Below are 14,990 nucleotides of genomic sequence, written 5' to 3'. Positions count from 1 at the left end.
CAAGGACGTAACCTTGGGGAGAAACCACTAAACATTGTATCAATGTCAATAGACTACTTCATTAATTATTTCCTAAACATGGAAAGGGAACCATAGCAGTAATTAATTCTTTTCCAGAATAATTTTAAATATTTCAAGCAGCAGTGTCTCGGTGGGACCTCCAAATTGTCACGTGGGAAGTGACTTTTTTTTATTATTTAACTACTGCTGCTCGACACCAAAATAATGAACACGTAAAAACTGAGGTTTACAGTTATGAAAGATTTAATCAAAGCTCTTAAATCATTCTGTGGTTTCCTTTGATTTCTTTTACAATGAGTTACATGAAAATATACATGGATATGGATTATGGATAACAAAATATAACTTAACTTAAACGGTAATATCGTTGATGTGAGCCCCCATCATCATATCTGGTCTGACACGCCCCACTTGGCCCTGGTGGTCGGTCCAGTTCCTGGCCTCCGCAGGTTGCGATGTCTCTTCTCCACTCGGCCTCGGCCTCCGCAGACTGTGTTACCCCTCGATGAGTATAGCCCCCAGATAAGATAGATGTGGCTTCAACGAATTAGTGGACGAGATCGAGCCCCCAATGATGACATGAATTTTGACCAGTCATGTCGGTGGAGAACCGGCGGCAGCTGGGGTCGTTATCTCGTCACCGACGTAGTCCCTCAGTTATAACTTAGACTGCCTATACGAACATCTGTAGTCTATTCTGGCTTAGGTGGTTCTCCCTGAATTACTAAAATTGACCTCCTAATATACACTACCGTTACTACGAATAACTGTACAATTTCTAAAGAGTAATCCAAGGAATTTCAATAGCAGATGAGTGCATAAAGCAACACATTCTTAAAAAGACTTCCTGTGCATTCTATACATTCAATGCTAGAGCACTTTTTGCTATGTATGACACCTGTATGAAAATTCTTACATAGCATAAAATATGACATCAACCTGGTATAAGGGGGGGGGGGGCATCAAGCGTTTCCAATGCTTGCTTTTAAAACATTCAAAACAGTAAATATTTTAAACACATGTTTGAACTCTTCAAATGTATAATTAAATTTCTTTCCTGACACAGTCCAACCGAGGATGATACCATGACTTGTTATAAAATATGACTGGACCTATTTGGACACGCAAATCGGGCAAACTCAATGCCAGTGCTCTTTGACACAATGTTTTTTTTCCCCATTTTCTAAATTAGTTCTCAAGCATTTCACAAGCTCTTTTAATTGCAGTGCAGTAGAATATTTGCACATAGTTTCTGCACTATATAAATCGGTATATATATTGTAGTGATCACTAATACCTGGTCACATTTGTTCTACGGCGTCTGTATGGCGAGTCGAAAACGGTAGTTTCATTCATTTTTATTTAAACCACCTATATGTACATGTAGCTGGTACAAAAAAATGTTAAAACGGCTGTTTTGGACTTGTCGTACGGCCACCGTAGAACAAATGTGACCAAGGTATAAATGGCATACATGTAGGGAACGCCACACTGTCACTCTGGATCCTTGCAGCATGACTGAGCATTTGTGCTTTCATATTTGTAACCCATTGCAAACCATGTGTTATAAAGCCCATGTGGTCAGAGGTGCACTCTCAGCCCATCGTGTGATTACAATCCATTTCATCATACGATAATTGCACTTACTGGTGATCAACATGGAAATTACTTTTTTATATAATGATTATATGAGTGTTATTCTTATAATGTGACCTAGTAGGCCTATAACCACACCCCAAAAAAAAACAACAACACACTCTTTCCCCTCCAAAATATGTAATAATTAATTTAAAGATAAATGGGGATGGTGATGATGATGATGGTGGTGGTGGTGATATGATTATAGTAGCTGTGATGATGATGATGATGATGATGATGATGATGGTGGTTGTGGTGGTGGTGGTGGTGATATGATTATAGTAGCTGTGATGATGATGAGGATGATGATGATGATAATGGTAGTGGTGGTGGTGGTGGTGATGGTGGTGGTGGTGTTGATATAGTTAGGACTTGATATAGTTATAGGACTAGGTGTGATGATGATGATGGTGGTGGTGGTGATATAGTTATAGTAGATGTGATGATGGTGATGATGATGGTTGTGTGGTGGTGATCATATTTATGATTGTAGTAAATATGATGAAGATGATGACGATAGTATTGAAATTTATATACATACATGTAGTTTGATGATGGTGATGATAGATGGAACTCATAATGATATCAAAATAATGCTGATTGTTTGAAATAAATGACATGGATATCTGGAAAGCGAATGAAAGATTCTGTGGTCTAGATTTTTCATGATATTTAATGGACTGGATTGATATTATACAGACCTTAAAGCATGTGATTCAGGGATGAGTTTTTAAATGGCGATTATTGTATCATTAAACAAGTGCAATAAATTTTATAAAATGGACCAGTGGTGCCTATTTTAAACAATTTTGCTTAATTTAAAGGTCAAGTCCACCCCAGAAAATGTTGATTTGAATAAATAGAGAAAAATCAAGCAAGCATTATGCTGAAAATTTCATCAAAATCCAATGTAAAATGAGAAAGTTATGACATTTTAAAGTTTCGCTTATTTTTCACAAAACAGTGATATGCACAAATCAATGACATGCAAATGAGACGGTCGATGATGTCCCTCACTATTTCTTTTGTTTTTTATTGTTTGAATTATATAATAATTCATTTTTTACAGATTTGACAATAAGGACCAACTTGATTGAATCATATAAATATTAAACAATGCTAAATTGCACATGTTCAGGGAGGAATTTATCATTGTTTCACAGAACAACGGAGAAAATTGGAATATTTCATATTTCACATAATAAAATACAAAAGAAATAGTGAGTGATGTCATCAGTCTCCTCATTTGCATACCGACAAGGATGTGAATATAACTGTTTTGTGAAATTAAGTGAAACTTTAAAATGTCGTAACTTTCTTATTTTACATCCAATTGTGATGAAATTTTCAGTGTTATGCTTGTTGGATTTTTCTCTTTTTATTCGAATTAACTTTTTGTTGGGGTGGACTTGTCCTTTAAAGGTCCCAGTTTTAACATGTAGCACAATATAGTGAACCTACATTGTTTGGGAGAGTGTGATCTACATTACTGTATTGTGTTACTTCTCTCATGAATAGTGTGAATTTGTGAAATGTACAGTACAGGGTATAAGACCATGATGTGTACTCTAACTCTCTTATTAATAATCTCCAGCTTCTTTGAATAATCTTTTAAAGGTTTGACAGATACCGGTAAGGCTATTCACTTTGGATTTCCATGATTCGTAGAACATTAACCAACCTCTTGAAAAGTGCTGCATCATCTTTAAAAATGGCTGACGCTGTCCCGGTGACTACAGCACTGTCTGCTGATGGAGGTGGCACATTGGTATCAGCCAGAGCAGACGATAGGAAGAGGGCAGCAGATAATTTGCTAGATGATAAAGACAGCAAGATACAGAAAACAGAGGTATGGATCTTCAGAAAATCAAATTATACTTGCATGGTATGCAGTGCATGATGGTGCCATGGTTCTGAATTGACCCCTTTCCACCTCCCTTTGACCTCTTAACTCTTTGCATGCTGAATTCATTTTGGGGGATGTTAATGGCAATTGTTTCCATGTTATTTTCTTCAATTAAAGATGGCCATATTGCACCATTGATACTTCTTATCATTATCACTATTATATAGATGTTATCCAAAAACTATTGCATTTTATTTAGATGATCTAATTTGAAGGTAGGGGAAAACTAATTATTACGATAGTTGAATTTAATTGTACGAATGTGCAAGATTGCAACATCAGCATGCAAAGGGTTCATTTTTTGTCTCACCTGCGAAGCAAAGTGAGACTATAGGCGCCGCTTTTCCGACGGCGGCGGCGGCGTCAACATCAAATCTTAACCTGAGGTTAAGTTTTTGAAATGACATCATAACTTAGAAAGTATATGGACCTAGTTCATGAAACTTGGCCATAAGGTTAATCAAGTATTACTGAACATCCTATTAGAGTTTCATGTCACATGACCAAGGTCAAAGGTCATTTAGGGTCAATGAACTTAGACCATGTTGGAGGAATCAACATCGAAATCTTAACCTGTGGTTAAGTTTTTGAAATGTCATCATAACAGAAAATATATGGACCTAGTTCATGAAACTTGGACATAAGGTTAATCAAGTATCACTGAACATCCTGCATGAGTTTCACGTCACATGACCAAGGTCAAAGGTCATTTAGGGTCAATGAACTTTGGCCGAATTGGGGATATCTGTTGAATTCCCATCATAACTTTGAAAGTTTATGGATCTGATTCATGAAACTTGGACATTATAGTAATCAAGCATCACTGAAAATTTTGTGCAAGTTTCAGGTCTCATGATTAAGGTCAAAGGTCATTTAGGGTCAATGAACTTTGGCCGAATCAGGGGTATCTGTTGAATTACCATCATAACTTTGATAGTTTATTGGTCTAGTTCATTAAACTTGGACATTAGAGTAATCAAGTATCACTGAACATCCTGTGCACGTTTCAGGTCACATGAGCAAGGTCAAAGGTCAATGAACTTTGGCCGAATTGGGTGTATCTGTTGAATTACCATCATAACTTTGAAAGTTTATGGATCTGATTCATGAAACTTGTACATAAGAGTAATCAAGTATCACTGAATATCCTGTTTGAGTTTCAGGTCACATGATCAAGGTCAAAGGTCATGTAAGGTCAATGAACTTTGGCCATGTTGGGGTTTTTTTGTGAATCTCTGTAAGTTTATTGGTCTAGTTCATAAAAAGTGGACATAAGAGTAACCATGTATCACTGAACATCTTGTGCGAGTTAGAGTAGTATTCAAAGTCAGCACTGCTGCTATATTGAACCGCGTGATGCAGGTGAGACGGCCAGAGGCATTCCACTTGTTTGTAGACTATTGCCTCCTCTTGAAAAATCCTGGATCCAACAGTCGAAAGGAAAAACATAATCACAATTACATGTAACTGTAAACTTACTTGATTAAATCTGCATAATGGTAGTGACCAAAGCGAAGGTTGAGGTTAATAATTGAAAAATATGACAAGACTAGTACAGAGGACCATTTTATGTCTATCAAATATGGCATTGTAATTTTATAAATTGTTTGCTTTTGTTTTAAAATTTGTTTTGTATCCTTTTTTAACATCAAATAAAGAAATGATTAGAAAATGAGATAAGAATGTTAATTGTCTTGTACATTTACAGGATACTGTCAGCAGCACAGTCACCAATGGTGGTAGTGAAGGTCAAAAACGAAACAAGGTGTTAAAACGTAAAGTAGCCATTCTCCTTTCTTATGCTGGGGCAAACTATGTCGGCATGCAGAGGTAAGCATAGTTCGGTGACTCGATATTGTTTTTAGTTTTTGGACGGCATGGTTATGGTTAGGCTTACTAGTGGGTGTAGAACATTAAACTCGTAATGGAAGCATTACAATGTCATGAGTTTGCCCATGCTATTTTGAAAACATTAAGATTTCAAATAATAATTGGTGCATTTTTCTCATCATGTAAATGTTACAGTGCTTTGTTACATCATGTATTAACAAGGCGTGCGTAATAGTACTTCTTCATAGCCTATCAAACACAATGACTTTAATTATTAGTGAAAAAAAGTGATAAGTGAATCTGGCTACTCTCATTCACGGGGACAAAACCAGATTCAAAACTTTGGATTGAAGATGAGTGAAAGTTTTATTACAAGTATTGAAGGTGGGCTCTACATGTATGCCTGCATGCCTAAATTTGTTGATGTTGTTCTTTGTATTCTTGAGAGTGAAGTGTGCTTTATCAAGACTAAAACAACATATTCACTAAAAATCTTTAAACCACCATTCCACAGAGAACAAGACAGCCGAAAGACCTTTGAAAGACCAAGAATCTTGGTTGATCTTTCAGAGTTCTCTCATTGAACCTACAATGGTCTTTGAGGTCTCACATGAGTCCTGACCAATCTTTCAGTGGTCTTCATGAACTTCAAAACTTTTTGAAATGGTTCAAAACAGTCTAACAACGGTCTTACAGGAATAAAAAAAGCAAAACAATCGTGCCCCAATTTTATCCATCAAAACTGTTTTTACCCTCAGGAACCCGGGAGTACAGACCATTGAGGAGGATCTAGTGAATGCATTGGTCAAATCAGGAGCCATCCCAGAGGATTGTGGAAGGAACATGAATAAGATGAGCTTTCAGAGATGTGCAAGGACAGACAAGGGGGTATCGGCAGCAGGCCAGGTAGTCTCACTCAAGCTACTCATGCTTGATAACCTAGTAGATAAAATCAATGAGCATCTACCACCGGTCATCCGAGTCATGGGTAAGCTTCACTATTGTTATAAAATCCATCACCTTCTTGCTAGATAGTACCTTGATGAAGTGTGATGTACCTTTTATTTGGAAGTGTTTTGTCTTGCTTAAACAGTTATGGTTATTAAGAGGTCTTATAATCACATTTATATCCTGAACATACAAGGCTTTCAAAGAGCATTTATATATGAAACATTCCTTTTTTCAGGATTGGTTTTAATACTTGATTGTAATATTCTGATTTTAGATAAAAGTAAGTTAAACTTTAGGTATGAGCAAAGATAAGGAGGGGAATATAGAGAGAAGAAGGCCAATTAATATGTGACAATGGGACATGTGACTGCTTCACCAACTGGATGAAGGTGGGGATTGCAAAGGCAACACCCTTTTTTATGTCTTATTTCTTTTCTCTCAGCTCTTCATACCCTGTGTCCCCATTCTCTTCTTCCTCCTCACATGTACCTACGTCTAGCCAAGTCAGTTGCCGATATCAAGGTTATTAAAATGCATTTTTCTTGACTCTAACATGTATCTTTACTACACACCATGTTCAATAGTTTTCATTCAATTGGAGATATTGTTCCTTTAATGTTAGATGCCCTAACTTATTTCTTGAAAAAGTCTTGCATCAAGTTAAATTTCTTGAACCTTTTTTTACAAAGATATTTGGTTTTATTTTTAACAGATGTTGTAAGGACAACAGGAGGTTTTAACTGCAAGAATAATTGTGAGTTCAGGACCTACATGTATCTGCTACCAACATTTTCTTTTACCCCGCTAGAGAGCTTCACAGAGGAGAAATACAGAGTTACTGGTTAGTACATATATTCATGGGTAGATCCAGGATTTCATGATAAAAGCAATTATCAGTAATATACAACATTAATAAAGCACTTAATACACATTGTTTATTGAAAAGTTGAAGAACTTAATAATAACTTCTGTCAAATGGATGGAAGGGGGGGAATACTAAATAACATAAACATAAGCCTTCACAATTAAATAAACGAAAATAAAAGGGGGAAGGCAAAGATAGAAGAGGGGCACTAAAATAATTATTCACATGTTATTCGCATAGGCCATGAGGGAAAATTGAAAATTGAAGAAATATTAACTGAATGATGAATTTTAAGTACAGCAAAGTATGAGAATTAATCATTAGAGTTTCAGGAAAATACCAAGTAGTGTTCAAATGAGGCTTGTAATCAGGTGAAAGAAAAAATGCATGAGGTTAAGTACACTTTCGTAAACAATTTTCTCAGGATCGAGACGTATTAAAGTCACAAAGGCGCAACTTGAACACATGCATTATGAAATGCAAAGATTGTCATGTTTGTTTGTTTGAATTTTCTACAGATGAAAAGATTGAGGAAGTGAATGAGCAACTCAAGAAGTATATCGGCACTCACAATTTTCACAATTTTACATCAGGAAAGTAAGTAATACTTCTCAGTGATCATCCATACATGTTATAACAATTTTACATCAGGAAAGTAAGTAATACTTCTCAGTGAACATCCATACATGTTATAACAATTTTACATGCATGGCTGGATAGTCCCATTAGCTTGTATTCCAAAGTCAAGTTTAAGTAAGACCATGCTCAATTGTAAATTATGAGAAGCCCAAAACATCAAGATTTTGTTTATGTTGTAAGCTTCTTATGTGAGGTACTTCTCCATGCCTTATTGGCAAAAGAAAAGAAAAAATACTATGAGAAAACTTGTGGGTTAGGAGTTGGATGGAATTAAATTATCATAGAGCAGTGCTGTAAGAACTCTTTGTTTTGCTTCTTCATGTGGACTTACTTACATATGTGGATCCAGTAATGTATATTTTTAATTTTCCTGTAGTTTATTCTAACGGCACTCTCATTAAAACAAAAGAATATATGCACCATATATGCATTAACCTTTAGTCCACTTTGAAGTAAATGCAGAAGAAATGAGCACCATTCTCTTTGATCACTCTTTGAATGAAATACAAAATCAAACTCATGAAAGTTTCAGACATACTTTACTGGTATTAATAATTTTAGTACTTTGTCTTTGATTGTGATAATTTTCATGTATAGAAGAAATCTATCAAATACACTTTTATAAAAGATTGAAACAATTTACACCATTCTCAGATCTCTTGTTCCTTGCCAGCAGAGCCAGACTTACCTGTTTTTCCTTTTCTTTGTCACTCTCTCTCTTTTCCTTTGAAGAGCCTACAAAGATCCCAGTGCCAATAGATACATCAAGGAGTTCACATGCGAAAAAGGCTTTGTGGATGATGGCTTAGAGTTCGCCGTCATAAAGGTCAAAGGTCAGAGCTTTATGCTACATCAAATTCGCAAGATGATTGGTAAGTTTTTCTTTTATTTTACTTGTTCTATTTGACATTATAGAGAGTTATTGCTTCCAGGATGCAGGAGCGATTCAAGAAAATAGGAAATGTATTGTAAAGTGCCCTTCATGACAGAGGGCAACCAATAAAGCCTTTAGCAAAAACAGCAGTTTCATCATGGATTTTGAAAACCCCTGACATATTTGCAATTTTTTGTCAGCTCGGAAACTTTGGATGATATGGCTTTTCTGGTTCACCAATTTTTTACGAAGACATCCCAGCTGTTATCTTTCCCTAGAAATCTCTATGTTGATTGGTCATTTACTTGAATAACTATATGTATCCAGCAGTTATCTTTAGATAGTAAGTGGGGTTTATCCTTTTTGTTTCTAGGTCTTGTTCTAGCTGTAGTGAGAGGTCTGACCCCACCAAGTACTATTGAGAGAGCCTTTGAAGAACCCAAGCTAGACATTCCTAGAGCACCTGGCTTAGGCCTGGTATTAGAAGCGGTATGTTTACCATTGTCAATACACTAAATGGGGTACTCAGTGTTGAAAATAATCATACATAAATAAATAAGAGTTAAACTCACCAAGCCAAAAGAAATCTGATAAGAAATATTAAACAAGGTAATTTAATTTCAAATCTTAGCAATATTTTGTGATAATGGTTTGATGCATGCAGTCATGAATATTCATTAGGTGGGCTCATGATGTCATGTCCCCACTCTCCTATTTCTTTATGATATTGCATGAAATCATCTTTATTTTTCATATCATATTTTCATGTACGGTATGTGTGTTTGATATGTTTCCCCTGTAACAAAAATGTTGTACAATTGATAGTGCATACATTAACCCTTAGCATGTCATGGATACATTTTTGTGCAATTGAGTTATCATTTTTTCTTTAATGCTAACAGTACATGTTATATCCAATACTACTAATAAGCACTCTAATTGATTGGGCATGTATTGATTGCACCATGAAATACAAATGCCAGTTGTGATAACTGTTTCAAAATGATTTCATACACAATCCAATATGACTACCTGAGTGTTAGTATGTATGAATAAAAAATAAAGGCCAAATGATTCTTGAAGAAATTACAAAAAAGCATTGTATTTCATCAAAATGTCAGGTCTTTTTCCTCGTTTTTAAAATACACCTCTCCACATGTGCTTATTTGTGGTGTTAATTTTTAGTGTGATTATTTTGCTGCTTATATTTCATGATTTCACAAAATTTGGTTTATGTAACTGTACTAGATCTATATCCTCAATGATATTGTGACAATTAACCTTGATTTTACAGACTTTGTCATGAAATCATTGTTTACTGCTTTTAATTTTAACCTAATGCTATCAATACTCTTCTGGCTCCTAGGTTCATTATGATTGCTACAACAGACGATGGGGCAGTGATGGGCTCCATGAACCACTCACCTTTGAGCATTCTAAGGTAAGCCATTCTAAAGCCAACTCTTCACCAAAATTCAAATGCATAAGCACACATATACAAAGTCTGCATAACAAAGTTTGTGAATTATAATAAGCAATAGTGGTAGGGGTAGAGGAAACGTTGCTCTATTTTTTGGCTGGAGTGGCTTTTCATAGTATTCCAAAAGAGTGGAATGTTCAGGATATCCCCCAAGCTGTCATTACAATATTGACAGACTTCCTTTGATATGGCATGGTGGCCTTTTATTATTATATATTGTAGAATACCTGTCTGTGGCTGGGATTTAGAAAGATTAGTTGATGTATTTTGTAATCATTATGATAGAGTTTGAGATTTCTCTCAAAATTTCCCTCTATATGTGTTTTTGCAGAAGGTATAATATTGAAAATGTGAGGTTCTTTTCCTATTAAAATATTGTTAAAGTCTGATACTAATCAGTTCGATTTTTTACAATATAAAATGGACCTTTCTAGATCTAGTATTTGTAGATCTATATTTTTTAAGTGCGACTGTGTGTTCAATGACTTTCTCTTGAGAATTTTGCAATCTGACCCCAAGGTTTACTTAATTATTATTCATGTTTTTATTCTCTTTTGTTTTTATAGGATAAAATTGAGGCATTCAAACACAAGCACATCTATCCCAACATCATTGTCAGAGAAAAGTACAACAAGTCGTATCCTTTAACATGAATCTCTGTTAGTCTGCTAAAAAGACCCTTTGCGCGCTGATGTTTCAATTTTGCACATTCGTATAATTCTGTTTCTGTTTATGGTTACTCCCGTAGGAACTCGACAGGACAGCATTTTGCTGGTAAACGCAAGCTGGTATATAACCAATTACCTAGGAAACATTTTAAGTCTAGGTTAATCAGTCAGAGTGGCTGACCTTATAGATGATAGATTTTACTCTTGGGCCTTTTTATCAAAGTGGAGACAATGGCAGAGTGGGGATTCGAACACACAACCTTGCAGTTATGAGTCCAATGCTCTAACCACTGGACCACACAACACGTTGACTTCAACAATCGTAATAGTTTTCTCCACTAACTTCATATTAGAGAAGCTAATTAATGGCAAAAGTTCTTGGACAACATCTATATAATAATCATCAGTATCAATGGTTCAAAATGGAAATCTTGAATCAAAGAAAATAACATGGAAATAATTGTCATTATTCTCCCAAAATTAATTCAGCATGCAAAGCGTATATCTTGTAGCAGGGGGGGGGGGGCAGCCCCCTCCCCCTATCTCAGATCTTGGCCGTAAAGCTTGTCCAATGTTACAAATGTATGCAGTAGGTTTAAAAAAATAGCCCACGAAAATAAGATAGGCCTATATATATATATATATATATATATATATATATATATATATATATATATATTAGCCTGTATTATATACTTGCCTCTTTTATTTCTATTAAAGGAAAAAAAATGTGGTCCAGGCTGGTTCATGTCTACTTGTATACTGTTTCAAAGCATTAGATACATGTATAGCAGCTTATTGTTCAATTAAGTAGCAAAACGAGTAGGTATATGTATTTCCTTAATGCATCCTTTGTGACTGGTCAGTATGTTTCAATGGTTGACAACGTTACCCCTTCACACCTATGACGTAGTAGGAACCAGGAATCCATTGAGAGTTGCACATACAGAAATGAAAGCAGCCATTGAAAATCAGGTTTGTTATCTTAGACATTTTCAAGGGCTGGCTTATTCAGTCACGGCAGGGATTAGCTGTGAAATGAAATCAGACAATTGTCCAATATTCATATCTATTTGGTCAGATTTACCTCACACTTGTGAAAATTGCTCTTATATCCCCTCTCTCCACTTTTCACAATTCAATGCATCCTCCATCCTCACTTCATTCCACCCACTCTCCTCCACCTGCTTCTTCCATGTCTAAGCCATCTCCTCCACAAACCATTCACCTCAAACTCAGAAGCCCTTCTCACAACATGCCCATACCGACGTACCCAATTTGTCTTTGATTTTTCAAACAATAGGACATAATGTACATTAGGAGACACAAAATTTGTTGAATAAGCAGGAGATACTCTTTGTTGCTCGGCTACAAAAACTGTGGACTAATCTTGTTCTGTAATGGTTCAGAATGTGAATTCGTTGGTTTTTATGCACAAATCAGCCCACAGCATATTAAAATTAATTTACTTAATTGATGGTCCTGAAACTATAGCTACAAGCATACTTTTATTTTCCTTTGTCAAGAGCATGCATCCATCATTAGATCTCTGTCAGTATATTTACTGACTTAAGGACAATGTTACACAAAATCTGCACAGAACATGGTGTTAAAATCTAAATCTGAATCTAAATTTGAAAATCCCTACTGGTTTAAACCAGTTTTGTGAATTTGGATCTTTATTGTAATATCATTACTTTTTTGTTGAAACACAAGTTTTGGTGAATTTGTTTTATATTTTTTTTCCATTATCATCATCATCATCATCATCACCTCCTTCACATCCATCATCATTCCCATCATCACCACCACCACCATCGCTGCCATCATCACCACCACCACCATCACCACCACCATCACAACCATCATCACCAACATCATCACCACCATCATTACCACTATTATCACCAAAATCATCACCAACATCATCACCTCCATCGCTGCCATCATCACCACCATCATCACCACCATCATCACCAACATCATCACCAACATCATCACCAACATCATCAACACCATCGCTGCCATCATCACCACCATCATCACCAACATCATCACCAACATCATCACCACCATCATCACCACCATCATCACCAACATCATCACCACCATCGCTGCCATCATCGCCACCATCATCACCACCATCATCACCGCCATCATCACCATCGTCACAACCACCATCATCACCGCCATCATCACCATCGTCATCACCACCATCATCACCACCATCATCACCATCGTCATCACCACCATCATCACCGCCATCACCGCCATCATCACCGCCATCATCACCACCATCATCACCACCATCATCACCACCACCACCATCACCACCACCATCACAACCATCATCACCAACATCATCACCACCATCATCACCACCATCATCACCACCATCATCACCAACATCATCACCGTCATCATCACCATCGTCATCACCACCATCATCACTACCACCATCACCATAATCATCACCGACATCATCACTAGCACATTCACTAACCTTTGTTTATCCAGTATTACCATTATTTTCTTGTTTTGCTTCATTAAGGGCAATTCATCATCAATTGAAGCATCTAACACTGATAAAGAGTCGGCCATCCAGGCAGAGCTGAAAGAGAGATCAGAGACTTTATCAGAACACCTACAAGAAACAGAGCCAATCCATTGCGAGGGAAGTGATACCAAGCAAGACTCTCCATCCTCATCAGCCAGGAGTCGGGAAGAAAGCAGAACAGAAACTCTTTCAACAAATAAGACTGATGAGACCTCGTAAGATGGAGTAGACTGAAATACACACCGAAATCCCATCAAGAAAATCATGGTCTGCAAATTCAAACCAGTGCTTGAAACTCTGAATGTGATCATCTATCAAATTGAAACATTGAATTACTTTTTAAATTGGAAAGAAAGTGAATCCATTGATACCATTCATTCAGCATTGCTGAAGAGATGACGACATGGAATATTGGATGTTACTGATGGATTCAAGTTTGAAGTCATTTTAAATTTGCTTTTATTTATTTTAGAAATTATTTCAGGATTTTTAAATGTTTATACACACATGATTCATCATGATGATAATCATTTTTTAAATATGTTTTTCTTCAAACTTTAATTGCAAATTTTAGCTGTTTACATGACTATCATGATGACAATCATTTAATAAAGATCTTTAATATGTGTTGTAGAGTATACAGTGTCTGTAGGATGAACAATGCTGGAAATAACAGTTCTCAACCTGAATATTGTAAAATCTTATTTGCAAACCATATGAACATTGGCGGCGGAGCAGAAGATTATCTTTTGTGTTTGGGGGGGGGGACGGCTATTGTTGCGTCCTCCCCAAACACCAAAGATAATCCTCTGCTCCACCACCAATGCATATGAAAGAATATTATAGCCTTTGTTTTTCACCTCTTTGCAAATTTTGATAAGTCATGCAGGAATGATAATGAATCATAAAATGTGATAATACATCTTTTCATACCTTTTGAGATCATCGAAAAGTGACATGCAATGCTTCAATAAGCATTACTTACCCAATTATTTTCATGATTGATAATGCACAACTATGTAAAAACAACGGCCATACTTTTTCTCTTTCATAAGATTTACAATTATACATTTATAGATGCTGTGACTGTCCGGTTAGCAATTTTTTAAAATTTCCAGCATGGTTCATCTTTTCCTCTTATATGCTTTTCACACTGCACTTTTTTTCCTTAACCCCGGGAAATTGGTGGGGCTAAGGGGGTCTTAGCCCCACCAATTGCCCAGGGTTAAGCTTAGCCCACTTTTTTTTACACTATGTTTTAGCAAATTGGGCTAGCACGGTAAATAGTACGGTACTATCTGGCCCTGCAAAAAAGCAGGGTTAGCCGGCTTATTGTGGTGCTAGTGTGGTGCTAGCACCACAATTGTGGTGCTGAGAGATGCAGTGTGAAAACGAAACGGGGCAAAGGAAAGTGGGGCTAAGCATTAGCCAATCACAAAAATGGAATTGCAGGTTAATCACGCTCTGTATGGTAAAATCATCAATATTCATGAGCTGAGGGATAGTCCGGGGTTAAGGCATTAACCCCGGCTGAGCAGATAGTATGGGGTTAAGAAAGACA

General features: G+C 36.4%; 1 protein-coding gene across 2 annotated transcripts in view; it reads left to right on the top strand.

The window, feature by feature from the left end:
- The window catches only part of LOC121424698 (tRNA pseudouridine synthase A-like), a 33,112-nt gene extending 18,338 nt beyond the window's left edge, over positions 1 to 14,774 (top strand). The window contains exons 2-13 of one of the 2 annotated variants that reach the window (XM_041620449.1): positions 3,277 to 3,508; positions 5,274 to 5,395; positions 6,154 to 6,383; positions 7,059 to 7,187; positions 7,730 to 7,804; positions 7,863 to 7,866; positions 8,583 to 8,722; positions 9,098 to 9,213; positions 10,091 to 10,165; positions 10,771 to 10,841; positions 11,739 to 11,847; positions 13,424 to 14,774. In XM_041620449.1, coding sequence (XP_041476383.1) covers positions 3,317 to 3,508; positions 5,274 to 5,395; positions 6,154 to 6,383; positions 7,059 to 7,187; positions 7,730 to 7,804; positions 7,863 to 7,866; positions 8,583 to 8,722; positions 9,098 to 9,213; positions 10,091 to 10,165; positions 10,771 to 10,841; positions 11,739 to 11,847; positions 13,424 to 13,648 — 1,488 coding nt within the window. In that variant the 5' untranslated portion in view covers positions 3,277 to 3,316 and the 3' untranslated portion in view covers positions 13,649 to 14,774. Of the gene's footprint in view, positions 1 to 3,276; positions 3,509 to 5,273; positions 5,396 to 6,153; positions 6,384 to 7,058; positions 7,188 to 7,729; positions 7,809 to 7,862; positions 7,867 to 8,582; positions 8,723 to 9,097; positions 9,214 to 10,090; positions 10,166 to 10,770; positions 10,842 to 11,738; positions 11,848 to 13,423 lie in introns of both variants that reach the window. The other variant, XM_041620448.1, reaches the window with a different exon arrangement.
- Positions 14,775 to 14,990: the final 216 nt, after the last annotated feature.

Source organism: Lytechinus variegatus, chromosome 12, assembly GCF_018143015.1.
Source record: "Lytechinus variegatus isolate NC3 chromosome 12, Lvar_3.0, whole genome shotgun sequence".
Classification (NCBI taxonomy): Eukaryota; Metazoa; Echinodermata; class Echinoidea; order Temnopleuroida; family Toxopneustidae; genus Lytechinus; species Lytechinus variegatus.
Note: the sequence above shows the minus strand (reverse complement) of the source record. Positions and strands in the feature narration are given on the sequence as shown.